General features: G+C 40.3%; 1 protein-coding gene across 7 annotated transcripts in view; it reads right to left on the reverse strand.

Moving 5' to 3' along the window:
- Positions 1-2,006: 2,006 nt before the first annotated feature.
- The window catches only part of LOC108933732 (zinc finger homeobox protein 4-like), an 83,281-nt gene continuing 58,923 nt past the window's right edge, over positions 2,007-26,364 (reverse strand). For 4 of the 7 annotated variants that reach the window (XM_018750982.1, XM_018750986.1, XM_018750981.1 and 1 more), the window contains 7 exons: positions 26,280-26,327; positions 17,345-17,461; positions 12,257-12,387; positions 10,831-11,031; positions 10,250-10,364; positions 4,890-10,082; positions 2,007-4,313 (listed from right to left, as the gene is read on the reverse strand). In XM_018750982.1, the coding sequence (XP_018606498.1) occupies positions 2,896-4,313; positions 4,890-10,082; positions 10,250-10,364; positions 10,831-11,031; positions 12,257-12,387; positions 17,345-17,461; positions 26,280-26,327 (7,223 nt within the window). In that variant the 3' untranslated portion in view covers positions 2,007-2,895. The remainder of the gene's footprint in view (positions 4,314-4,889; positions 10,083-10,249; positions 10,365-10,830; positions 11,032-12,256; positions 12,388-17,344; positions 17,462-26,279; positions 26,328-26,364) is intronic. The other 3 variants (XM_018750985.1, XM_018750984.1, XM_018750987.1) reach the window with 3 other exon arrangements.

The following is a 26,364-nucleotide window of genomic DNA, read 5'->3' on the forward strand; positions in this document are numbered from 1 at the left end:
TTTCGCTCTCTCTCTCTCACTCACGCACACACAAGACGCCATAGCATCAGAGAATTGCATATAAACTCAAAGCAGATGTGCATCTGTGGCGAGAATGATTTGAAAGCCATCATGCTTCCTTGCATTTAAGAAACTGATTACTTTTTTTAACAGTAAAGATTAAAGAGCTGAACATAGACAGAAGCATTTAATATTTGTGGGGACTGAGCTGACTTTCACCTTTGCAAAAAATTATTTCTAACCCAACCTATAATAAAAATGTAAAACATAGGAAAAAGTGTTCATTTTTTATTGTTTTATACCCAATATGTCCTTTAGGATCTATTTTCAAAGTGTTCAATTAACGGACACACACACACACACAGAGATAGAGACAGATTTGGTCTGCAGAAAGTTTTTAATGTAACACATTGAGCAACAGACATACTGAAGGAACTGTTTCCAAACAAAACAGTTCCAGTATTATCTACAATAAACATCATTTGAACTATGATGTGTCTGTGACAAAATGAAGATTTTTTTTTAAACCATGTAATAACTATAATACAGACTCCAAACATTAAAGTAACAAAAACTTATGTGACTAGTCTACATAGAAAACATCGATAAGATTTTTGGTTTAGTTTGTTTAAAATTGTTGCCATAAGGCTGTTTTTAATAAAACCTCAGGATGCATGTTATTTCAGGCAAAGAGAGGAGGTGTCTGGTTGGATGACTAGATTGTGATAACCTCTTTGATACCACAACTCAAAGCTATCCACTTTAGTCTGAAACTAACCCACACCTTAAAAAGGGTGTTTTTTTTGTAAATACATGTAACTATTGGACCATCCAGCTGGTTCTTCTGCATGACTGAAGAGTCCTTTGTGTGTGAAGCAGTGTGTCTTACGCCAACACACCTACACTGCATAATGGACAACTCAGTCTCTCAATGCTGAGCCCCATTCAAGAGAAAGGCATGACATAAGTTGAGACCCTTTGGAATCAGGACAGCGACCCCTACTTTTAAAGAGGCAGAATTGCACCCAGGAGGTCTCTTGTGAAACACAATCAAAAAGTGTCATTTGAATCAAAATTAATGATAAAATATTAAAAATACAAATCACATTAAAAAGTTTTGATAAAAATGTGGAGAATAAAAACTGCTGTGACAATAGCACTTAAACTTCAACAAAACAACCTGTACAATATTAAAAATGAAAATACTATCTGATTTTATCATTATAAGCAAGATTTGATTTATCCTGTCAAACAGTTGCATTACATGCTACTTGTTCATTTCATAATAGGAATATCAAAAGCAATACATTTGTGTTTTTTTCCCCATAATTAATACATTTGTACCATGCACAGTCAACCACACATATGTATAAAACAGCTCAATTTCCATTGTTCACAAGCCTTTTACTTTTCATACAAATGGCCTCCCATTACCCTGGAATGAATCACATGAATCACAGCCTTTACAAAATGAAAAGGTGGTTTGTAAAACTTAACACCCTTGACAGCTTTCACATTTTTTAAGCTCCAAAACAAAATGAAAAACAGCCAAGCAAAGCAGTTTACGTGTCAGTTAAATGTCAAACAAAACGTGGAAAAATACAAGTCAAGCAAAATAATGTTAGAGTAGCAGCAAAATGTAGGTAAAGGATCATACTTCGTGAGTATATGTCATGGACCAAGACAGAAAATGAAAATGGAACATCAGAACAAACACAATATCAAGAGGGAGTGTCATTTGCACTGATGGAAGTACCACTGCTTTTCCACTGTATGCAAGCGGATAGGAAACATTAAGATAAAACATATAAGAAAAATAGTCCTCATTTTAAAGCAGCTTCTTTGCTTACAAGAAGTAAATATTTATACCATTATAAACATTTTTGTTAAGCTTGTACTTTGACAATTTCAAGTATACAATTTTACTTTCAGTGATGAGTCCATATGTTAAGTGAATGTTTGAATTACTAGGAATTCAACTTTGGACAAATCAAGACTCTGTTGCTGTGCATTAAACAAATAAAATAAATATCTCTATGAAGTAATGAACAGTGTAGATAAACATAAAAATAAATTAAAACCCACATGAGATAAAAAGGCTGAAGTGCACTGTAGTCCAAACACAAGCACAAACCGTAACAGTATAGCAGTTCACAAATGAAGACAGTTTTATTCACAATATCAGAATAAAAGCCTATCAAAACTAGGATTATCATCTTTTTAGAAATGGGCATTGTCAGCAGAACAGGGAGAAAGTGGGTGTTGGCACAGCATTGTTAGCATATTTCACTAGGAAGAATGAGTTCAGTAAGCTTGTGACACTACAAATCGGCAAACACAGGGCATATATTTTACATGACCATCATCAAAAAATTCCCTCAGTGGTAAAGCCATATGTGCATTGATCAGTAACAGTTGTATTACTTCTTGTTACACTATACACATGTAATTATAAAGCTAGATATGTTTTGGTAAAGCCACCATTTACCCGGGATTCTTTCTGCTTTTAACATGAGAAATGTCAAGTTCCAACCTGAGAGTTTAAAGCTACAAAAATATACTAAATAAAACTAAGAAAAAAAAATTGGATCATCAGTCCCACAAGACACACGTTAGAATTTGGAAACCTATCCATTTTAGGTCCAACTTGCTATCATGAGAGTTTTGGTTTGAATCGAGTTCAAGACGAACTTAAGATTTTTTCCTTCCTCTATACGTTTCCTCATATACAGTAAAAGTTCATACAACAGAAGTCCACAAAATCCATATTTTGCCAGCATATCATTATGGGAACAACAATCCTGAGTCAATAATTTGGTACTGTATTTTTTCTGGGATAGAGAAACTTTGGAACTGTAGTTAAAGTCTTTTCAAACAAGGGGTCTTGTTTCACTCCTACACAGTGAACATGTCCATTTGTATACTGCTGAAACCATCATCAAGGACAGACGCTTGCTTAGTCTTGACTTTCAGCAAACTGTCAAAATCCCCCAACTTCTGGCTTAGCTCACCATCAGACTCATCTGAACAGCTTCCAGTGGCTATCAAGGTCTGATGCCCTGAGGTGCTGCACAGACTTGAGGTAACAGTTGAAGGCAATGAGATGGTTGGGGAGAGGGCAGAAGCCACTTTTCCGGTGGGCGCCTGGAAAGGAACACTGGGCCAGGGTTTTGAGTGGGAAAGTTGTGGATAGGTGTTATTAGAAGGAGCTGCAGAATGCGAGGTAGATGTGGCGTTAAGGTTAGGGAAGCAGACAGAGTGAGGTAATAATCTAGCATGCTCTTTGGCATTTCTCATTGCTTGTTTGATTGTTTTTTCCTTGTGTGAGCTCAGCTGCAGGTGCTGACTAAGCGCTTCATTCCCACTAAGTGATACGCTGCAGGCCAGACAATCGTACTTGCTCACCACTTCATGTAGCATGGCATCTTGCAGCACAGGAAAGGGTTGACCAAAATAACAGAAACACTTTTGGTGACGCCTGACCGACTCCTCATCGGAAAATGTGAACTGACACTTCCTGCACGTGAACTCTTGCATAACAGATGGAATGATAAAAGCATCAAGAACATCTTGGATTTGGGTATGACTCTGGGGCTCCTCTTTTGTGCTTTCCATTGAACAGCTTTCATCCTTTTTGTGTGATCCTTGGAAGGTATCTTTCTGCTTGCCGAATGGTTTAGTCATAGGGGGCTTCTGCTCCTGTTGTTCTTGCTCCTTCTGCTTCTGTTGCTGTTGCTTTTGCTGTTGTCTCTGCAGGGAGTCCTGGAAGGATTGCTGATACTGCAGAATGGCCGTGGGGGAGAGACCTGGGATAGCTTGTGGCACAATTGAGCCATAAGGGAAAAGGCTTTCAACTCCAAACAGGGATGGCAAGTATACACCTTGCATCGCACTTGGAAGCTGTCCTGAAAGACATGATGCCAGCCCAGGGAGGAAGTAAGGCAGAAACTGCCCTCCTAAAAAGGACCCAACATCGCTGGCAACAGCATTCTGAAGTACCTGCAGCTGTGCTATGTCGACAGGCACCTCAATTCCTCCTTTTCCCATAGCTAAAAGCCCAAGTGAAGGCTTCATTTGTTTTTTGATTTTGGGCTGCTCTTTGACCATCTGGGAAGTATCACACTTCTTTTCAATCTCTGATTCTTTGCACTTTTCATCAGTCAGGTGACTTGTCAACAAAGAGGGATTAACAGGGGATGGATGTGATGTAATTTGCAAAACTGTCTTGGTTAGAGTACTGCTGAGGGGCCTGGCAGTAGAAGGTGCGGCTGGAGAAGGAAACCCAAGTATGCCAGTGCTAGTGGAGGTTAAACCTGAAAGAGAGCAGCACAAATACAGCTGAAACACTTGCACCGTGAAACATGAGCATGCAAGTGTGTAAACTCAGAAAGGGTCATTCACACGATTCTTTTGTTTTTAGATATCAGAAATTGCACATCCTTAAAAAATAATATAAAAAAAAACTTACACGTACACAAAACATCAAACATGCAAAGAAGATGGAAAAGTAGAAATATAAACCAATAAATATCAAAAACACACACACACACACACATTTTCAGAACTGCTTGTCCCATACGGGGCTGCGGGGAACCGGAGCCTACCTGGCAACACAGGGCGTAAGGCCGGAGGGGGAGGGGACACACCCAGGACGGGACGCCAGTCCGTCGCAAGGCACCCCAAGCGGGACTCAAACCCCAGACCCACTGGAGAACAGGACTGTGGTCCAACCCACTGCGCCACCGCACCACCCCATATCAAAAACATTTACAAAAAAAAATTATTTCACCTTCCTGCTACATATGCAAAACAACACTGGCTGCAACAGTGTCCCCAAGAAAGATCTATCACATAAGTTGTAGGTAATACTGGGGTTTATGTCAACTCACAAGGTGTACTTGGTGGAAAAATGGGGAGGGAAGAGGGTCCATTCATCCCAGGCAGTTGTACAGATGAGAGTCCATAGATTCCTGGGCAGCCTGTTAAACTGTTGTGGTCATGAACAGCATTCTTTTCACTCACTCCTTGCTGCTGGGCTGCCATGCCAAGAATGTCTGTTGCCTTCTTCAAGCGGTCTAGTTCCTGCTGCACCATTAGCTGTCGGACAGTTGTGGGTGTGAGAAAGTCCTTTTCTTTATCAGTCTGCTGCCCTAGTGTCTCTTGCACTTTAGCAATGTGTTGCTTTGAGAAAATGTGATCACGAATGGGAAACCTAGAAGAGTACTTTGTGCCACACAATGTGCACTCTGGCCTTGGTCCATTTGGTGAGTTCTGACTGATCATAAAAGGTTTGCCAATGTTTATTTTCAATTTTTTTTCCTTTGCACGGGCATTCTGGAACCAGACTTGCACAACCCGTTTGGCAAGTCCTATTTCATTGCCCAGCATCTCGCATTCCTGCATAGTCGGTGTACGGTAGTCACTGAAGCACGCTTTGAGAACTTTTACTTGCTGGTTGCTCATCTGGGTTCTGAAGCGCTTGTTACCAAGCTTCTCTCCACCTGTCTTTCCAGTTTTGATGGTATTGCCACCCCAAAAAGGGCTGGGTGAGCTTGGATCTGCTAAGCTTGAAGCTTCACTCTGGTCTGCATTGTCATCTTGCTCATCCTGCATGGTGTAATGCTGCTCATTTTCTTTACCTGAGAAACTCAAGGAAGGGCTCACCCTTTTAAATAAAAACTGTTCATCATAGGCACCAGGAAACTGGGAACTGTTAATTTTGCCTTCAGCCAGCTTTTCAACTCCATTGCCACTTACACTTTCATTATCATTGTGTGTCTCATCTCCAGTTGTAACATCACTGACAGCAGTGTTAACAGAAGATGTCTCATTAAAATCTGTCTTGTTTTGGTCACTGGTGACATCTGCAGAATTGATACTAAGCTTTTCACAGTCATGGCTGTTTTCAAACTTAACCAAGCAAGGACTCAAGAAGTCTTTTAGCTGTGTTTGAAGTGGTTTGACTGGGGTGAAAGAAGTAATTGGAAGTTCATACTTACTTGTGTCAGCCTTCATAGACAGTTGTGGGTATTCAAAGTTATGACACTTGTTTGGGCTCTCTGCTTCATCTTCTTGTGTCACTAGAGGGCTTGGTGGCAAGCTAAAACCTGCCTGTTTAGCTTCATGCCAATGTTGAGAGCATATGTGGCTTTCAAGAGCAGACTTAACCTTGAATAATGCTCTACAAAAGGGACATTTTTTATGTGACTGTGGAGGTCCAATGGTTCGAAACTGTCCTTTTCTTTCTCTGGCACGGGTGTTCTGAAACCAGACTTGCACCACTCTTTTCTTCAGGCCCACTTCAAGAGCAATGTGATCTAACATTTTTCGAGTGGGGTTAGAATCAAGGAGATACTTCTGATAGAGGACTTCGAGTTGTTCTGGGGTAATGGTGGTCCTGAGACGTTTGTCTCTGTGTTGGTCTTCAGAACTGGTTCCACTGTCTTTCTCACTATCCTCTTTTTCCTCACCCTTGCGTTTCACTGTGTTTGAAATGGAACCAGAGAATGAAGTGAGGGCTAAATTGTTGTGTGCTGCCATCTGAGAAAAGGTTCCAGAAAGTAGCTGCCCTTTCATGAAGGGATTATTTGGGTCAAATATCATATATGGCATCTCTGAAGCTCTTTCTAGGAAATGTGTGTGGAAAAATTGGTTTTGAGTTGCCAGGAAATGCATGTGATGATGTTCCTGCCACAGCTCCGCAGATGGCAATATAATGTTACACTGGTCACACTGGAACTGGAAAATCTGAAGAGGTAAACTGTTTTTGAGGGAGGAAATTGCCAAAGGTCTAGATGTAATTGCATTTGATCGAGGTTGCGACTGAGGCCTCCCCACCTGATGCTGTGTAGTGACTTGCTGTTGATACTGAGAAGTTGATGTCTGGGAGGGTCGTGTCTCTGGCAGAAAAGCTGACCCCTGAGAAGAAACTGTGTCAACTTGCTTTGGCTTTTCTTTCATGAAGTCAGGCTTGGGTGAAATCTTTCCTATGCCACTTTGTGGTGAAAGCATTACTGGAGAGCTAGACCCAGACTTGGTGGCTGTTATGATGGGTGTTTTAAATGAATCAGCCAGTCCTGAGACCTTATGTGTTTTTTGTCCCCCAGTATCCATAAATTCAGTTTTCCCATTGTCTTTTCCATCATCATCTTCATCTTTGTAACACTGCTTTTTCTGGTGGCTGATGAGGTCAAAAATATGTAGGAAAATCACAGTGCACTTTTTGCACTGATACTGCATACTGCTGGTCCTAATATAACGCTCATTTGTCTTCTCCTTTTCACTGTCTTTAGCATCTGTCTGATTCTCATAAGTTTTGCGAGCCTTCTGACGAGCATTTTGGAACCAGACAACGATAACTCGAGTTGGCAGATTGAGAGCAGTAGACAGCTGTTCAATTTCATCATCTTTAGGGTAAGCATTAGTATCAAAAAAGTCCTGCAGAACCCTTAGCTGGTAGTCTGTGAAGTGAGTCCTTGAGGATCTCTTATTCGTTGTGCCATCTGTTTTATAATACTCCAGTGCGCTAAACTGAGGTTCTAGTCTGAAGTCCTCTAAAGTAGTGACAGGAGGAATGTTAAAGTTGTAAGGGGAGTCTTTGTTTCGCTGCCTCTCTTTGAAGAGGGTGTTCCTGAACCAATGTTTTATCACTTTCTGTTGGAGGCCGGATTTCTCTGCCATTTCCTGGATCTGTTCTTCATTTGGCGAATTGCTGATATCAAAGTAAGTGCGAAGAACTTTCAGCTGTTTGTCGGTGATACGTGTACGCGGACGCTTGAATTGTGATTGCCTGAGAAAATCTGGATTCATTCCTAGCTGTTGCTGGCAGAGTTGTGAGAGCTGTGCCTGAGATAATGAATCTAAGGAGGGAAGTTGGAGAGCAAGCTGTGGTGGCAAGCCAGGATGCGGCATCATCAGCGGTGGGAAAAGATGCTGGTCTAAGGAAGGCAGCTGAGATGGGGCATTAGCAGATGGAGGAGGTGGAGGAGGTGGTGGTGGCGGCAATGACTGAGGAGCTTGGACTCCAGGGGCTGGAGGGGTCTGAACCGTTTTAACAGCAATAAGGGCTGGCTGTGATGGTGGCTGAGAAGGTTGGAAAGGTAAGGAAGGAGGTGGTGAGGAAGCCTCTGGTAATGGTGAATCTATTGGATATAATTTATCATAAGCCTCTCTATACTGTTGTGCAAATTTTTCCAACTCTCCATTTGGAAATAATTGTCCATGAACATGCTCCTGGTGAATCTTAAGGATGAGAAGGTTGGAGAAGAGTTTTCCACACATTCCACATTCATATTTATTATGTGTCTCTTCCTTTCCAATTCGATTTTTTTTTTGGTTTTTCTGTCGGTTTTCATTGTACTGGATCACCAACTCAAAGCCAAAGTTCTCCAGTAATGCCTTAGCTGCATTACCATTGGCTCCTAAAACAATGCGTGGTGGGGAATTGAGAGGCTCTGACAGCTTCTGTTTTTTGATGTTTTTGCTGCCCACTACAAAGTCATTGTTGATCTGGCTGTCCTGCTTTCTGTCATTAGCTTCCAGCTTCTCTTCAGTGTTCTTACAATGAAAAATTTCAGAGGAGACTGACTTATTATTGTCGACCTTTGGCTTGCAAGTTGGTTGTTGTGTTTTCTGTTGCTGGGGCTGTGTATGGGTTTCTTGTTGCTGGAGCTTCTGCTGTGACATCTGGAGCTGTCGCTGCAACTGCTGCTTGATATCCTGCTGCAAAGGTCCCGTTTTGCCTGGGATCCCTAATGTAGCAGAATGCAGAGCCACTTCAGGGCCAAAACTGAACTCAGTGTTGGGGATGTAGAATGGGAACAGGAACTGGGACTGCTGGAATTGCAGTAATGCCTCAGGGGTCATGGGAAAGTGAGCCCAGAAGGCAGGGTTGATAAGCTGATGCTGAAAGAATGCAGCTTGTTGCTGTAGTTCATGCTGGACTGGCATGTGAACCTGTACTGGTGAATGTGCGGGCTGGACAGGAGCTTGCTCCATGGACCTATTTCTGATTCCGTCTTTGGCTTCTATCTTCATTTCATTGTTATTAGACACTGGTAAACTTGAGTCTATGCTTCCATGACCAACAGAGACTGGGCTTGGTGGAGTCAAGCAATGATGGGAACTTGGTGCAGTTACACTGTTTCCATTCACAGCTCTACTGTTGCTTTCTCTTCTGGCAGTCCTTGTTTTTGTCTGGTGAAGTACAGATCTCATGTGAATCTCAAGAGTTGAGCTTTGGCTATAAGCTACATTACAAATGTTGCACTTGTATGGTTTGTTGTCAATATTTCTGTTGGCCTCTGGTGGAACTGGGATCAAGACCTCATGCAGCACTTTCTTTAGCTTGTGCAAGTGTGACACTGAATTATAGTGAACCAGAAGAATATTCTTTTGGGTAAATGACTCTTTGCATACAGAACACTTGTATGGACGTGCAGGATCTAAAAACTTCTCCATGTAAAAATCTGGTCCTTTCCTAAAGGGCAGTAAAGCCTGCTTTGGTTCAGAACCCATTTCTTCTAGCAAAGAGCTACCACCACTCTCTGTGGGGCTGGCCTTCACTTCCTGATCTTGTCCATCCTCTTTTTCCAGTCGATGCTGATGAGCTGGAGTTTTGTCAAAAGCCTTAGTGTTACTTTCAGAGTACACATCCCCATTAATGGCTGGGCTTCCACACAGCTGCCTGATGTCTGCTTCACACAGCTCTGTGTGACTAATCTCCAAGTGCTTCCTAAGGATGGGGAGTGAAGGGAAACTGATCTGGCAAAGATTGCATGTCTGGTTAGTGTGGCATTGGGAATGGATCTGAAGTTTCTGCACAGTATTGAAGACTTGGCCACAGAGGTTGCAACAGTGCTTGGGCATCTGATGGTCAGAGATGCGAACCGAGTGTTGTTTCTGCAGTAGACCCAAAGGCTTTGTCAAGGGGTCAGGGCTTGCTTGGCCTTTTGCGCTGGCCTTGTCACATTCTTCTGATCGTAAGCTATCCTTCCACAGCATCTCCTCCTCTTTCTGAAAGCTTTCTTTGTACTTTGTATTGTCTTGTGTGGTGTTTTTATTTTCATAACTAATGCAGTCCCCTAGAAAGGAATCACCAGAGAAAGATATTCAACTACTAGCATTTTTAAAATCATCTGGGAAATATGTTCTTAACATCTGCATGGAGATATAACATTCACACATCATTATAATCCCCTCAGTTACCTGAAAATATCACTTTCTAAAATGAAAAAAAGGAAAAACTTACCAGTTTTTCCAGATTTTCCAGACCCATCTGATTTAATATATGAAGTCTCCATGAGTTTATCTTTACCACTTACAGGCTTAATTTTATTGGGCATTGCAACATCTCCTCCTAACACCTAGGAAATGTATGAATACAACATATATTTAGTGAGTGCAGAATTTTAAATCCACAAAACATAGTTAGCAAACACTTTTTAAAAATTTCTTCACATTAACAGACACATTAACAAAACATTATAAATATGAATTTTACTTTACAGCCTGACAGATCATTTATATGTGAAATTTTGAAGGGCCAGCTGTCAATGCTATTTAAAAATTAAAATAAATACTCCTAAAGTTACTCCTATAATAACTCCTACAGTTCATGTCTGGCCCCCAACAGAACATTTATTTTCAAAAGTAATGTTAGCTTTAAAGAAAGCAGATTAAAATCTTTGATTGTTTATGACACAGTCCCTTGGCAGTGAAAATCATTTAAAAGAGGTGTATTAGGGCAAAGTCCTCCCAAGTTTGCTGCATATTTCAGAAAGACTGAGGGTCATTAAGGATCACAACATTTATAAAATACTAGATACATACAGTCAGCAGTAGTTTCTCTACGCAGTCAGAAGCCACACTATGGAGGTGTGTCAAATGGAGATGGAGGTGGATCTTGTTGCTGAGAACATCTTGGCACAGCGGGCAGTGGACAACTGGCTGCAAAGAATGCTGGGACGAGATGTGCATTTGTAGTCTGTTTGGATCCTTGCTGCTGAAGTTACAATATGGGCACTGGCAGGTCTGGTGAAATTTCAATGGTTAAAAAAACCCCGAAGTAAATTCTATGAAGATTTATAGAATATAAAGATTCTCTACAAAGGTTTATAGTAATGGATGTACTTTAAATAAGAACTATATTTACATTTTTTACATAAAGCTGGTTTTATTCAGAGCCAGAGAAGTACCATACATTGTAGTTAATTATCAAAACAATTTAATATCGAGATCTTGCTGAGAACATATTTTAAGGGGTGGATTACAAAATAATGAATGCAACAAAGTGTTGCAATAATAAAAGTAAAGCCTGGATATGGAAGACAAATTTTGAGAGAATTTGTAAGCAATGCGAACATGTCGACACCTCTCACTAGGTAGATTTTTGCAAAAGTTATAGCACAGGGATGTGATAGACATCCCCTAACATTCTGACATATACTCAAAATTTCAAAACATAGGTGAAGAAGAAATCTGCAAGATACATTTTTCTACCTAATAAATGTCACTTGGTTTTACAGTAATTTTATAATTTTACAAGTATTTATTCCTACCATCCTGGTGTCACGTTCTCCGCATCTGGCACATCTGCGACACCTGCCGTTCCCTGATTGGAACGACAATAAAGAGGGAAGCCGAGGAAGCCCAGACGCGGAACTTTGTTTTGCTTCTTTGTTTCCCTGCGAACCGTGTTACCAAGAAACCCATTCCGACTTCGACCCCTTTGCCTGTTTCTTCCTGACCACGTTCTGTGCCTAGCCCTTTGTACTCCGTTTGCTGATCGCCTGCCCCTCGACTCTGATTATGGATTCTGATTCGGCTTCCGTGCACGTCGATCCGAGAACTCTGCACTTGAGTCCGTCCGCGCTACGCGCAACCGTGACACCTGCCTGGCTGGCTAGGATAAGACATAATGATAAGAACTTTTAAAACAGTAATCTGCTTGAGACACTAATTCCTTGTGATTTCATTTTAAAATACTTTTGCTTAAAAAAAAGTGTTTTCACCCTGGGCAAAAAAAAATCAGGTATTGTACATTTTTAGGTTCTCAATATTTAAAAGACAAAGAACAAAAGTGAATGCTATGTTATGTTTCCACTGCTTTCAAGTGCCATTGTTTCTCGAAAGCAAAATAGTCTTTGACAAAAGAAATCAGTTCTAATATGGTCAAAATGGATATTTTATAACCAGACTGTAAGCACCTGTCGGTATGCTTTTGCCAGCAGGGCTCAGTCACCAAGGTCTTGTTTACCTGACCAGTGCTGATGGTCTTTTTCTCGCCAGATGTTGCTGTGTTTTGTGTGGCATCATTTTCTTTTTCTTGGAATGGTAAACCCTTTCCGGATTCTGCCTCTGGATGGTCTTTAGGCGCTGTATATAGTCCTGAAAATTAACAGAATTTTGTAGACTGATCATCTTTTTCTAAAGTAGTAGCCTTCAAAGTAATACAGAAATGAATTGAAAGAATAAACTGGAGAAAATACTATAAATATAATCATGAACTAAAACAACAACCCTTTGTTTCAAATGTATCTATTTTTCTTTTTTGAAATAAAATCTAAAATGGATTTTAAGTATTTATATTTTCAGATTCATATTTAAATTTTGTAATACATGGTAAAAAGAGGGAAAAAAATTAAAATAAAACATCACAAAACATAAAAATCATAAAAGTATGTTAAAAGTCAAACAAAATATGTAACAATCACAATGTTAATATGAATATTAAATGTACTGTTGAATGCCTTTCAAATGTAATAACACTCCACAAAAACATGTAGAAACATTAGTATACATTTTAAAGTTACTAAAAACAAAACAGGTTTAAGCTCTGTGCTTTCAAACTTGTGCCAGTAGATTTTAGTCAAACAACCTTTATATAACCTCTTAGCGTGTGTGTGTGTGTGTGTTTGCATCAAATGACAACACTTAACGACTGCAGCTCAGTTCCGTTTAAGGCATTGTCCTCCAGTCGTATTTAGTAAATGCTGTAGAGCATGATAAATCTTTCATAATGGTCATACTTAATACAAATATGATGCCCCACCCATGTCAAATCCAAATTGAGGAAGCAGAGCAAACTAAATCATGCCTTATTCTGTCTGTTAAAAACAATGTCTCAGTTTATTCAAAATGACCAGATAAAGGTATCTCTTTAAATTTTCTAAGATTCCAGAATTTTAGTCCATTAAATACAAACTGGACTTTTATATGTAATGTTCTGTATAATTTAATAATTCTCTCAATTAATCAGCTATACAGTATTCTGCTTTAACTGTGAAACATTAACCTATCTGTGACAGGAACAAAGAGCAGGACTACAGTGTGTACAAGGGCAGGCTGCAGTTTTCTGAAATCATTATATTCTTGCAGGCTAAAATAGTAAGCCAATCTTTCATGTGGCCGTGATGCTCCACCAGATCCTAGGCGGTTGACCACAGAACAACTAGGGTAAACAAAACTCTCTAGTTGAATCCGACAAAATTCCGCAGCGCAATTCCTGGGCCGCGCAGTAAAATCTCACAGCCTAACCCCTGGGTCAAGACCCATGGTATAGTTTACAATGCAATCCTTTAGCCTAGTTCCTGGTTCTAGACCTAGACTTATAGTTCTACAGTCTAATCCCATTGTCTAGTTCTTCACTCTGATCCTATAGACCAATTCTGAGGTTCAGCCCCACAGTCTAGTGCCACAGTTTGATCCTATAGTCCAATTCCTGGATCCAGACCCATGGTCTAGTTCCAGAATTGAATGTTGCATTCTAGTCAAACCTCCATACATTTTATAGCCCTAATATTCTGCTCACAAATGTACACAAAACAATGAAACATAGACCAGAATGAGCCAAGTGTTCTTCATTTACTCCCCATGTGACTCATTTACTAGAAACTCAAAGAGTACAGCAAGCAGGAAAGGCCTTTGCATGAAATGGCCCAGTGTCACTTATAAGAGCACTAAACATTAAAATGAAATTATGTTGACATGTGTCTTTTGTCTATACAGTACATAGACAATTCCCAAAACCCCAAAACTAGAAAAAATGTTTAACTGGGGGCATTTTCCATTCTCAGTTAAGTTAATGAAGGACAATTGTATGAAGATCACTAAGTTAAATGTGCTGATACCATTGACAGCAATTAAGGCTTAACCAGACACTTAATAAAACTGCCCTTTCCTCTTTGTCTAGCGATACAAAAGCAGGACATAGATCACATGGCTGTCATTTGACAGAGGAAGAAACTAACTGCACTTAAGAATCACATGTCTGCATCTATGTCTCTTCCTGCTAACGTAATGCACACACTGTAGTTTCTATGAGATGTACGTCACTTTGGACTAAAGCATCTGCTAAATTAATGAATGTAAATGTAAATGTGGCAGTATGGGTGGCACAGCGAGCAGCACTATCATGACTTTGGAGAAAAGCATCTGATAAATACATGAATGTAAAAAACAGTATTCTGTTGCACATAGGGGTGTGGTAGCACAGTGGGCTTGGCTGGGGCATGCTTTTTGGTGGGTCTGGGGTTCAAGTCCTGCTTGGGGTGCCTTGTAATGGACTGGCGTCCCATCCTGGGTGTGTCCCTTATGCCCTGTGTTGCCAAGTTAGGCTCTGGTTTGCCATGAGCCTGCTTGGGGCAAGTGGTTTCAGCTAGTGTGTGTGTGTGTGTGTGTGTGTGTGTGTGTGTGTTTGCTTGCACATAATGGCAATATTTTAACTTTATGCTCATTTATTTTAATAATACACGAAAGATCACACTCTTCACCTGCTCAACCAAAAGGGAATGCAAAACATGTTTATTAAGATATAACAAAAAATCTAGGAGGGAGGACATTTTAGTCTAAAATTTGTGTACTGAATGACATTGCAACAGTGCTGATTAGGGGTGATATCAACTAATGTAAATAGGTGGTGTTAGTGCCTACTCTTGTACATAGTCCTGTGTTCAATTCTGACTGGTTGTCACATCACTGATGCTCTGTTTGTCACTGGGAGATTCTGTGGGGGTTCACTGGGTGACCCTCTAATCATTGTGGGGAGGTTCAGAGTGGCATAGGGGAATTTTCTGGTGTCTTGGAAGGCTGTTTCGTACTGTCTGTTATCTGTTTGTCAAAACTGCTATTAAAAGATGTGTCCGTTCAATAAAGAGCACTTTTCCAGAACTTTGTTTCCTGAACCTGTCTCAAGTAACTCCATGGATTGGTACTACAATATGAAAAAAACAATGAATTTTTGGTCCATGTGATACAGGGCATGGCTGAGCTGATAAGATGCTAACAAAGCCCAAACATAAAAATTTTGAAAACCTTTGTGGTTAAGTGTAACTTATACAACTGCAGCCCCTGCTGTGTGCCCAAATAATCATGCTCAATAAAAACAGTATTAAAAAATATTAACAATATAATGTAAGAACATTTTACCATTAACACATCCATGAATAGTTGAAGAGATTTTCTACAAACTTTTTTACACACAAAACAGTTTTGTTAGCTATGAAGTAACCCTTAGATGTGTTTAAATCTATACAGAGTGAAACAATGTGATTTGACTGAATGATCACCACTCTCAAAGCCAACAAGCTATTTAATCAAGAAGGCGCTACTCAAATTAATCTCAGTCGTGTACTCCGGTCATCTTTGCAACCTTGACCTGCTTTATCTATTTATTAAGAACATTAAAATTTTCCATTTTCCAAAGTTATTGCTGACAGGAGCTACATTTATATTAACTTCACAAAATAAATCTGGAGTTTATGCAGGTGAATTTATTTGCATGTAGAATTTATTTTGGATTTTATTAAATCTAAAATGACACAAAAATAATGTATAATAAGATAACATATTGCCATATAATATAGTTGTTTAATGCTTGCAAAATGAGAGTACAAAACCTCTGGTTTTGTGGTTAACAACATCATTTCAGACTAACTGGACATTTTAACAAGAATTAAAATAATAACAAATCAAAATGATCATGTCTGAATGTAACAATAGAAATACATAATGTTCATTTTTTATCACAATAGTAAAAGAAAAAACAAATTTAAGAACCAATTAAATAAATTTAATAACCAAGTAAAGTGAGAGGGAACTTAGTTCAGAGGTACAGCAGTATTTATATAATGTTCCCATTAATTGTCTGAGATGCAGCATTAACATTAAACAAGTTGGCCTTGCAAGCCATGAAAACACATTATGGTTTACGTTCTGCACTTCTGGAAGGCCTGAATTTTAAAGTACAAAGGCAAACAAATTTGAATGAATGAATGAAGACTGTCACTAAGTTACAGAGTATAGAGAATTAAACTAAGACCTGAATTACTAAGGTCTGAATTTAACTTTCTGTGTAAAACAATGTTCTACACAACAAAATGGTCTAACTCTCTTTAGATCAGTTGGGTTCTAACCCACCCATCATGGATATTTAGCGGACAGGTGACACCTTTGACTGGCTTCACTGTTTTGCTTGTTTAGACACACTCTCCATTTTGTTGTCAGTAATACCATATTGCATGGCAGATATTTACATTGTGATTTCCTTTGACCACAGTCTTCAATCTCAGAGAATTTATGAGCTATTTTGACAAAAATTTGAAATATTACATAAAAGACCAGCTGAGGTTGGCTGAACTTGCTAACTTCAGTCAAATGTTGATATGCTGCCCATATATAAAGGCTTTAACGTATGAAGAACGTAACCTGATGTGACAGTATTTTTTGTTTCAGAATTGAATGAAAATAATACTATTTTCCATGAAAGTGAATTTATATCACACTTTTTAATTGATTTAAAAAAACACCTCTACAGTATAACCTCTGTAATCTTTTGTCCTTGCATTATATTACATAGTACAGCTATATATTTGCAATTTCTGGGTATAATGTTTTATGTTTCAGTTTTTGCTTTTATGTTATTGTGACGCAGCTATGTTTTATTGATAATTACACAAAATTTTTAAAAAAGGAAAGTGCATAATTGTGCATAAAATAATTATTTATAACTACATCTGCATGTTGGTGTGTATCAGTGTGTACTGTATGGTTTATATTAAACACCATGTTAAAAAATTGGTATGTCATCATCATAGCGACATAAAGAAAGAGTGATATAAAGAATGATAATATGTACTGGTCATTATTTAATATTTCTCCTTATGTGCATCTGTACTGTCTAACTATTATCATGTTAACAGGTCAACTGGATAGTTGCAACATTAACTGACCAAAAAACACACATGTAAGTCATTATAAATCCAAATGAGTAGGCAGCCTAAAATCAACTATCAGACAGCAAGAAGAGAAAGAAAGAAAGAAGTGAGGACTCATTCCATAGTCTTACTGAATTCTTTCTCAGTCTTCTTAGCTTCTTGACTACTCTTGTCATTGAAGTCTATGCTGGCAGCTTCACGCAGGGCAAGTGGCTCAGTGCGCTCTCCAACAATACTGTCCATCTCATCTGTACCCAGAAAGATGGAGGAAAAGTGGTTATCCACACCTGTGTGAGCACAAGGTGGTGAGACAGCAATGTGTTTCCTGTGTGGAACTGAAATAAATAAAGAGCCGGTAATATTCAATGTTGCCTGTTTCCTGTGCACAGGGGAACTATTCAGTTAGTTATAAATTTGGCTGATGCTTTTCTCCAAAATAACTTACAGTGATTTACCCATTAATGCAGGTTGTCACTGCATCAGTGAAGCTGACAGCATAGTAGTTTCAGCTGTTGCCTTCAGATCTGAAGGTTTCAGGTTCAAATTCTACCTACTACTGCAGTGAAAAAGGTACTTAGCCCAAATTGCTCCTGTAAAAATTACCCAATTGCATAAGTGGGTAAAAAAATTACAGATAGCTTAATATTGTAAGCTGCTCTGGAGAAAAGTAACGGCAAAATGATTAAATGCGAACATCCTGATCAAGGGGACTACAGCATGATTTCAACTTTCTTTCTTGAGCAATGATGCAGTTCTAATTGCTGTGCTTCCTGCTGCCCAGAAACATAATTATGTGAAGGGACACAACAACCTTGGTGGAGAAATCAGTAGTTAATAAACCCAGCTGTCTCAAAAAGAGCAAAAGAAAATGTCAGAATAAATAGTGATGTCTCCCTCCAGGGTGTGTGCTCTTTAATGACAGCCACAGTGGTCTTTGTAGCTATGGCACAATGGTAACTGTATGTCAATGCTGGCGGTACAGTTTCAGCCTGGTGTGCACTTTGGCCGCGCTTACTGCTGGTGGATTAATCTGTTTATGTTGTTAGCTGCGAGATCAGAGCTGTGGTAGTCCTTCGAAGGCCTGCTGCTCCCCCTCACCCCGGGATCATTTGTCTCTTGCTACACTGATGTCACATTTTAATGAATTTTTAGCAGCCTGAGTAATGTCACATAGCTGGGCTTATCACTCCCCACTTGCCGGAAACAGCTTTCATCGCAGAGAAGAAAAAGAGAAAAAAAAAAATCATATCATTCAGACCTGGGAATAATTCAATAAGTAAGGGGATTGAGGGAGGAATTGGATTGAAAGAGCTGTAGTCATCAGTTGTGCGGGGCCATAATAACCATGGAGAGTGACCATGAGCAATCAAAAAGGTCACAGACTTATTTGCATACAATCACTCAAAGTCACTGCAAGATGAGCATCTGCTTTGCTCTCCAGGAACGTGATATGATTATTAAACCTTTCAGACTCCCCAGGCTCAGCTCTCCAACGCTGACCCTGAGGCGTTCCAATGAACCGACATCCAAATAAGGTAAAAACTATCATTTTACAAAAATAAGATCTACAGTGGAAATTAATCCATAAATAAAATGTGACGTGTGTACATTGCTCAGTACCGCACAGTCATGAAAAACTACTTATTATTTCACAAGAGAGCATGTCTCTGTAGTTGTTTCAATGGGGGGGGGGCACAAGAAGAACATTAAAACAGCAGGGCCACCTTCATATTTGGGTTGGAAAGCGTTTTGTTGGGTCTCATCCATCTCCTCCCCCAGTCTGACCTCCCATCTCCAGTCCTCAGCACATTGTAAAGAGATTAGTACAGAAAAGGAAAAAAGGGCTGTTGAAGCGGGAGCCGTGTGGAGCAAAGGGGGCAGGGCTGGAAGGTGCATTATTTTCCAAGCCCCCTGTTGCTCCTGATTGTGGATCTCCTCCTATCAGTAGGCGAAGGAGACAAGATTTATAAATATGGCCGTGAGGATGGAGGCTGACTGCCCAGGAGCCTGCGATCACAACCCCTTGCTGGGTACAGTTATGTCTGCTCTCCCTGTCTATGTCCCCAAACCATCACTCGAACCCCCAGAGCCCAATCAACCCACAGCATACCTTTTCCCTTTCTTCCTCTCTTCTATGAAAGTTTAGTAGTGCTGGTTGAATTTACTAACTCAGCTGGCTGGGAAAACAAACTTGCACCAGTGTACTTAATATGCTGAGTTATGGTTAAAGCTGTCACAGTAGGCATTAATGACCCACGGAAAAGAAAAAGTCAAATTATGAAGATAGTTTGAAAAGAAAACCATCTGGGTCTCATCAGACACCCGCCAACACAATGAAAAGTTTCCACTGTGTTCCTGGTATGTGTTTCAAGCGCAAGAGAAATTCCCAGACATGCTTCACTATACATCACTGTGGCGCCTGCCCCTTGGATGACCCTGGAAACGGTTTAATTCCGAATGCAGCTGAAGACTGTGCATCAGTGGGTTGGGGAATCGAGCTGTGAGCTGTCCCCATCAGTACAAATCGCTGTCTGTGACATATATGTATAGGCTTCCATCATGCAGCACAGACATGGTGTCCACATCTGAAGGTGACATGGTCAAGCTTATGAGATTTACTCATCCTACAGGTATTGTCTTTGATGTGAGGCAGGAATTAAGAATTGATTAAGATGTCTAATGCTTTAGACAGGGAAACCTGAGTCAACTGAGTTTTAACTGTGCAGCCCTTACCTTCCTGGTGCCTTTGATGGATCTTAATGGCATAAAACAGTACCTGCTGTTAGACTGCATCACCAATTTTCATATAAACTGTAGAACAGCACAAGAGCACAGCAAGATAATTGAAATTTTTAGGAGTTTATTTTGACATGTAATGAAGCTAAGTAGAAAGACTAGCCTGGGAAGAACACTAAACCAGGCCCATAGCATGTCTTTCTGTGGCCTACCATGACTGAGCTGGCGGCTGAAGGAATTCTGACATTTCCCAGTACAGCAATAAGAGCAATGAGCTAGCAAAAAAAGAAAAAAAAAAAAACAAGATGTGCTTTTATCTATACAGTATAGGACTAAGTTATGTTCAATATAAAATAAGCAAAAATGATTCAAAGTCAAACTCCATGCGCTCACAGGATAGACACAGGAATTTACATAAATTCTTCTTAATGTTCTCCATATTATCTGGTTCGCATATTAGGTGCGAGACCGAGACAGTCGGTCACACTGACTCAGTGTTTGTCTTCTGTTAGATCCGTGTTACACAGAGGCATAGTTTTTTAACCTCTGGGTTTAAAATGATCCTTGAAACTCTACCAAGTGCTGCAAATTGTTAAGGGCCACTTGCAGAACCTACAGTGAAAAGTAACCTTTGCTGACATGCTCAAGCCCCTCCTCCCAAGTCCTGTTCCCCCCCCCCCCTCCTTCTTTTTCCAAATGTTAGCGCATTTAACAAGCATTTAGATCTTAACCAGATGCTGTTAATGTACCATGCCTAAAATACTAAACATCAACCCAGAAAAGCAGCCCCAAACTCTGGCAAAAAAAGAACAGCAGCAGATGCAGTGGAGAAGTCACACTGCCTGCACAGCCACAATGTGCACAAAGCAGAGCCTCTTTGGTCTGATCTTGTATCACTAGCAAAAACCTGTAGCAGTAATGCTTGCAGCTTAGAATATTTTAATTAGCGTGAATTCCTGCATCATGGGTTTTTAATGTTTTTAAGAAGCAATTCATGACTCCTCCAAATCAGGAACTCAAATTTGTAAATAAAATGATTAATTAGTTCACTTTTTGTAGAAGAGCTATTATCACGCATAGATTGAGAAGGGTAGAGGGCCCAGTACAGAGCCCCACGGGACACCAGTTGAGAAAGGCTGAGGAGATGGACAGGAGCCCCACCAGACCACTTGGTAGGATCTGTCTGATAGTAGGACTCAAACCATTTTAGTGCTGTTCCATTGATGGAAAGCTGACCAAGAGAGGAGAGAAGCATCCAGTGGTTGACAGTGTCGGATACTGCAGACAAGTCGAGGAGGATGCAACTTACAATATTAAACTACCTATAATTTACCCATTTATACAGCTTGGCAATTTCTACTGGAGTAATGTAGGGTAAGTACCTTGTTCAAGGATACTACACCTGAAGGAGGTATTCAAACCTGCAACATTTGGGTCCAAAGGCAGCAGCACAAATTACTACACTATCAGCTGCTCCCATATTAAGATACACACAATTATTTCCCCAGCTTCTTCATTACAAGAATAACATATAGCATTTGCACCTCATACATCTTCCGTATTGCATTTGTCTAATGGAAACCTAAGGAAAACAAATGCAAACATAGCAAAAGACTTGCTTTTTGATTTAAGTCTCTTGAATGAGTGCTCCCCTAACCCCAGTTTCATTATCCTCAGTCTAATACTTATTCAGGCTGATCAGAAAGAGCTGCCTTGACCACCCTTATATATGTAATATACATAAAAAAAAGGCATATCAATGGGAGACCAATTTTGCTATCTTCCTCTTTCAATGATAAAAATGTATCCTGTTCTATTACTGGTGGCAATCAGAGGATCTTCACGCAGACTCAGTCCAAAGCTGGTTCTACCCAAGTAAGCAAGGTGGGGCTCCACTAATCAAGCTGCATGTACAAATGGAACAAGGGCTGTTCTGCTCACATGCACGTGAAATCTGTGTGTGCTTCAGGGCCAGGTCCACAATCACAGGGCCAGAATCTAGTTCCTTTACTTATGGGAGCAAAAAAAAAAAAAAAAAAAAAACCTTCCTTGGGGATTAAAAAGTAGTGGACGTTCAAAGACGTCTTGAACATTCACTAAAAAAATATTGCATTTCATAGAGAATATTACCAGATTTGAGAAAACACCTGTTAGAAGATTTTTTCACTGAATGTATGAATAATTATTACTGTTATATATATAATAATTATGCTGTCTATCTGTACATACACAGGCTGAAGCAACTTGTCCCAAGGGGGGTCATGCCGAGCCAGAGCCTAACCCGGAAACAGAGAGTATAAGGCTGGAAAGGGAGGGGACACACCCAGGCATGGACGTCAGGCCGTCAGAAGGCACCCCAAGCAGGATTCAAACCCCAGACCCGCCAGAGAGCAGGACCCGGCCAAGCCCGCTGCGTCCCCTATTTACACATATCTTCACGTACTTAATTTTACAGTATATACAGTATATACTTTTTCATTAAACATCGGCATTACAGTCAATTTGCAAATTCAGAGTCGTTTTGGAAAAAGAAGTTAATTGCAGTAAAAAAGAGGACAATGATATTTAAAGGACTCATCACTGATTAAAAATTTAATTTCTATTAAGTCGTCCTAAGGAATTTTAGGCTGCAACTCTCAGCCATTCATGAGAAAAATCAAGGAAGCATTTTCTGATTCAACCAAGCAGACATGCCTCTTGACCCAATCAATGGGGCCATTTGCACCGATGACACCATACATTCGACTCAGGCCTTAGTTTAGAGGCTGCTACCTACACACACACACACACACACGGTGGCTGAAGCTGCTAGTCCCAAGTGGGGTCACGCTGAGCCGGAGCCTAACCCGGCAACACAGGGTGCAAGGCTAGAAGGGGATGGGACACACCCAGGACAGGACGCCAGCCCACCACGAGGAACCCAAAGCAAGACTTGAACCCCAGACCCGCCAGAAAGACTGACCCAGCCAAACCCACTGCGCCACCACGCCCCTTTTAGCCATAATCTAGACAGAGTTAAATAAATAGACTCCACCCCAATCCCTCCAAACGAACGGATAAGAAGAGATTAGCCTTTTCCTTGAAGTATGTCAAAGACATGTTATTGGCAGAACTGCTCTGGGTCGTAATTACATGTGTCACATTTGTGAGCACTTCCAGCTCCTGGTGACATGTCTACTGCCGGGTTTGGATCTCCCTTCTGGCCTCATTGGCTAACTCACCCTTTTTGTTTTGGAAGCTCGTTGATGGATGAAATCTTTATCTGAGATATTGATCAAGCCAGGCCTGTAAAGTGTCTGTCTTGGCTAGTAGGAGCTTTAACAAGATTGCCACCTGGAGTATATCAGCAAACAGTTAATCAATGGCATTTTAAGAACTCAGACGCCTAAAAAAGACAATGTTCTTTCCCGTAGCACATGACCATCAGCCATTATCAACAACCGCCTGTCACAAGCAGGATCATGGTGAGTCAGAGCCTTACCTGGCAACACAGTGTGCAAAGGGGGAGAGGACACACCTTGGACAGGATGCCAGTCAGTCGCAAGGCACCCCAAGCAAGAGGTGAGTTTTCAGACCCTTCTTAAAATTATAATGAAATGTTTGTCTTGTTTCAGTTCATGGTAAAGAAATTTTACAGTTAAATTCACCCTCAGTGTTTTATCATTTTGGAACTCTGAAGATATCTGGGGATAATATTTCCTTCATTCATGCACTGGAGAGCTGTGACCAAACACACACAAGCTAGAGTCTAACCTGGCAACACAGGACGTAAGGCTGGAGGGGACAGACCCAGAACGGGACGCCAGTCCATCATAAGGCACCCCAAGTGGCACTCGAACCCCAAACCCACCAGAGAGCAGAACCCAGCCAAACCTGCTGCACCACTGTGCCTCATTGACCAAACTGACTGCGTTTATCATGCATGTTGCTTTCAGAGCCACTTGGAAGGGAGCTCACAGCTACGGAAGGCAGCAACATATGCACACACCAGACATAACCTGGGAATCACCTGCCGAAGGAGACCTCTGCCAAGACATGCACTGAAGGGGAGCAGCCCCGGCCCTGAAAATCAATGCATGCATACCAAAGACTGCTTTCAGTGATTTGTAAGACAAATCTATTGGGCAATGTACTGTTTAGTGTTATTGAGCTGGGCTTCAATCAATCGACATGTGAGTGTCACTTGTTAAAGACTAACATTTTTTGCTGTTTATTTTCACCTGCACTGAAAATATTTATATATATTCTAATTATTGTAGGTGGTACATTTTAACAGGTTTCTCCTTGTGTGACTTGTGCATACACATAACCTGGTATTATTATTGTTATTATTATTATTGTTATTATTATTATTATTATTATTATTATTATAGAGATTACTCAGAACTATGCTACTTTTTTGCATATAAATTTTCTTATTATATATGCAAAAAAGTAGCATACTTCTGACTAATCTAGCCAAATTATGTAGCTTGGGGAGATAAGACCATATGTCATGTGTCTCTAATACAGACATTCTGCTTTTGATGTAATTCTTTTTGCCATTGTTTGTGTAGCAATTAATGAAAATTCATTCTGTATCAACCTAAGATGCATTCATATTTCCAGAATCTTCAATCCAGCTTACATTAAATAAATTCCACAGACCCCACATCACTGAAAACAAAGCTTAACATTTTGGTTTTCCAAAATTACCTCCTTCTTTTTTTGTAACCACTGTCCTCATACTTAATGAAGAGCATTTATACAGTTTCTTTGCCTTTTCTTGTGACAATAAAACACTTTGGCTGTAACTATATACACATTGTCTGAAACCACTTGTCCTATACAGGGTCAGGGGAGCCGGAGCCTAACCCAGCAACACAGGGCGAAAGGCTGGAGGGGGAGGGGGACACACCCAGGATGGGACACCAGTCCGTCACAAGGCACCCCAAGCAGGACTCAAACCCCAGACCCACTGGAAAGCAGGACCCTGTCCAACCCACTGCGCTTCCACGCCCACCTGGCTGTAACTATTGACAGATAATTATCTCACAGGCAACCCATTCTTAAAGGAGATGAGTGTTACAAATCACTGAGTGCTGGAGAGCACAGGCAATCCTGGTGCTAGACAGGATTCAATTTCACCACACTGATTATCTCATTCCCAGTTCAACAGATCCCTAAACCTTAGGATCCCTCAAACAGCTCTATGGACTCCCCAGAATCTCTTTTACACTTTCATAGTTTTCACTGCTTTGTAAAAAGTGTTATTTTGGCAGGCTTAAACAGCAGTATAATTGCCCTTCTTTCCTCATGTCCATCTCCTTATTATCCATAAACCTCTGTAAGAACCAAAGAGGCAGGGATGTGCATTCCAAAGATGCCAACTATCCTCGATGGTTAGCCAGTACTAATGGGCAGCTGTACATGGGTGGACTTTTAGCCCATAATGAGCTATGCTGTCTATACACAAGCTACATAAAATAACATCATGCCATGCAGAACCACAGAGAAAACATCATTGTACACACATACACACAGTGCTGCACACAGTTCTCCTTCTCTTGCTGTAAAGCACTAATACTTTTTTCTTCGAGATGTACGTCGCTTTGGAGAAAAGCATGGAGAAATGCAAAGAATGTTAGCAGAATCATGTGGAGGCTCTCCTCTAATGTCACCAACAAGCTGATTTATTGCTCAGGTATTTAACTTAAAGTCCTATCTTTTGGGTTAGACGGAGGACATTCATTTCTGCAGCAAAGGTTAATAGAAACATTTCTGGCAACTGGAATGTCTAATTAATTATTAATAAAGTAAATGAGTTCATTCCCCAAGAACTTCTGTCCTAACCTAAATTTAATTTTGTTTAATATGGATGGCTTAGGTCAAAGACCACAGAGCAATTTCCAAGGATCAAAGCCCACCAGGGATGGCAGCATCGCAGGGTCAATTTGTGTTCCACCATTTCTAAATGGATTCAGAGGGTGGGAAGATAAAATAAGTCAAAATAACATAAAAAACCAAAAAGCACAAAGGAAATAAGAGAAGTGTAAATTCATGTTGCTGAAAATAACCAAGGATGTGTTGTGCTGTGCCATCCCAAATGAGCCATTAGAGCATGATAAAAAGGAAGAAAGGCGTGGTAACATGAATCCTGGTCAGCATTTGAAAAAAGATGAAAGTTCTTTGCCTTGAAATGATGATTGCTTGCACGCCATTAATTCCTAGCTTTAATCTCATGGCATGCTCAAATTTACAGTCCTGGTGAGGCTCCAGGCAACAAAAGCAGACAAACAGAAACCCAAGACCAAGGGGTTAAGAAGATAGGACATGTAGCTACTCACTCACAAGGCACGAAGTCTCTGAGTGTCTGGATGCTTGTTTTCTGCTGCCATGCTGCTAATGGAAAAAAGGAAGCATTTTGCACTTTTCT

Source organism: Scleropages formosus, chromosome 16 (assembly GCF_900964775.1).
Source record: "Scleropages formosus chromosome 16, fSclFor1.1, whole genome shotgun sequence".
In the NCBI taxonomy this organism is placed as follows: Eukaryota; Metazoa; Chordata; class Actinopteri; order Osteoglossiformes; family Osteoglossidae; genus Scleropages; species Scleropages formosus.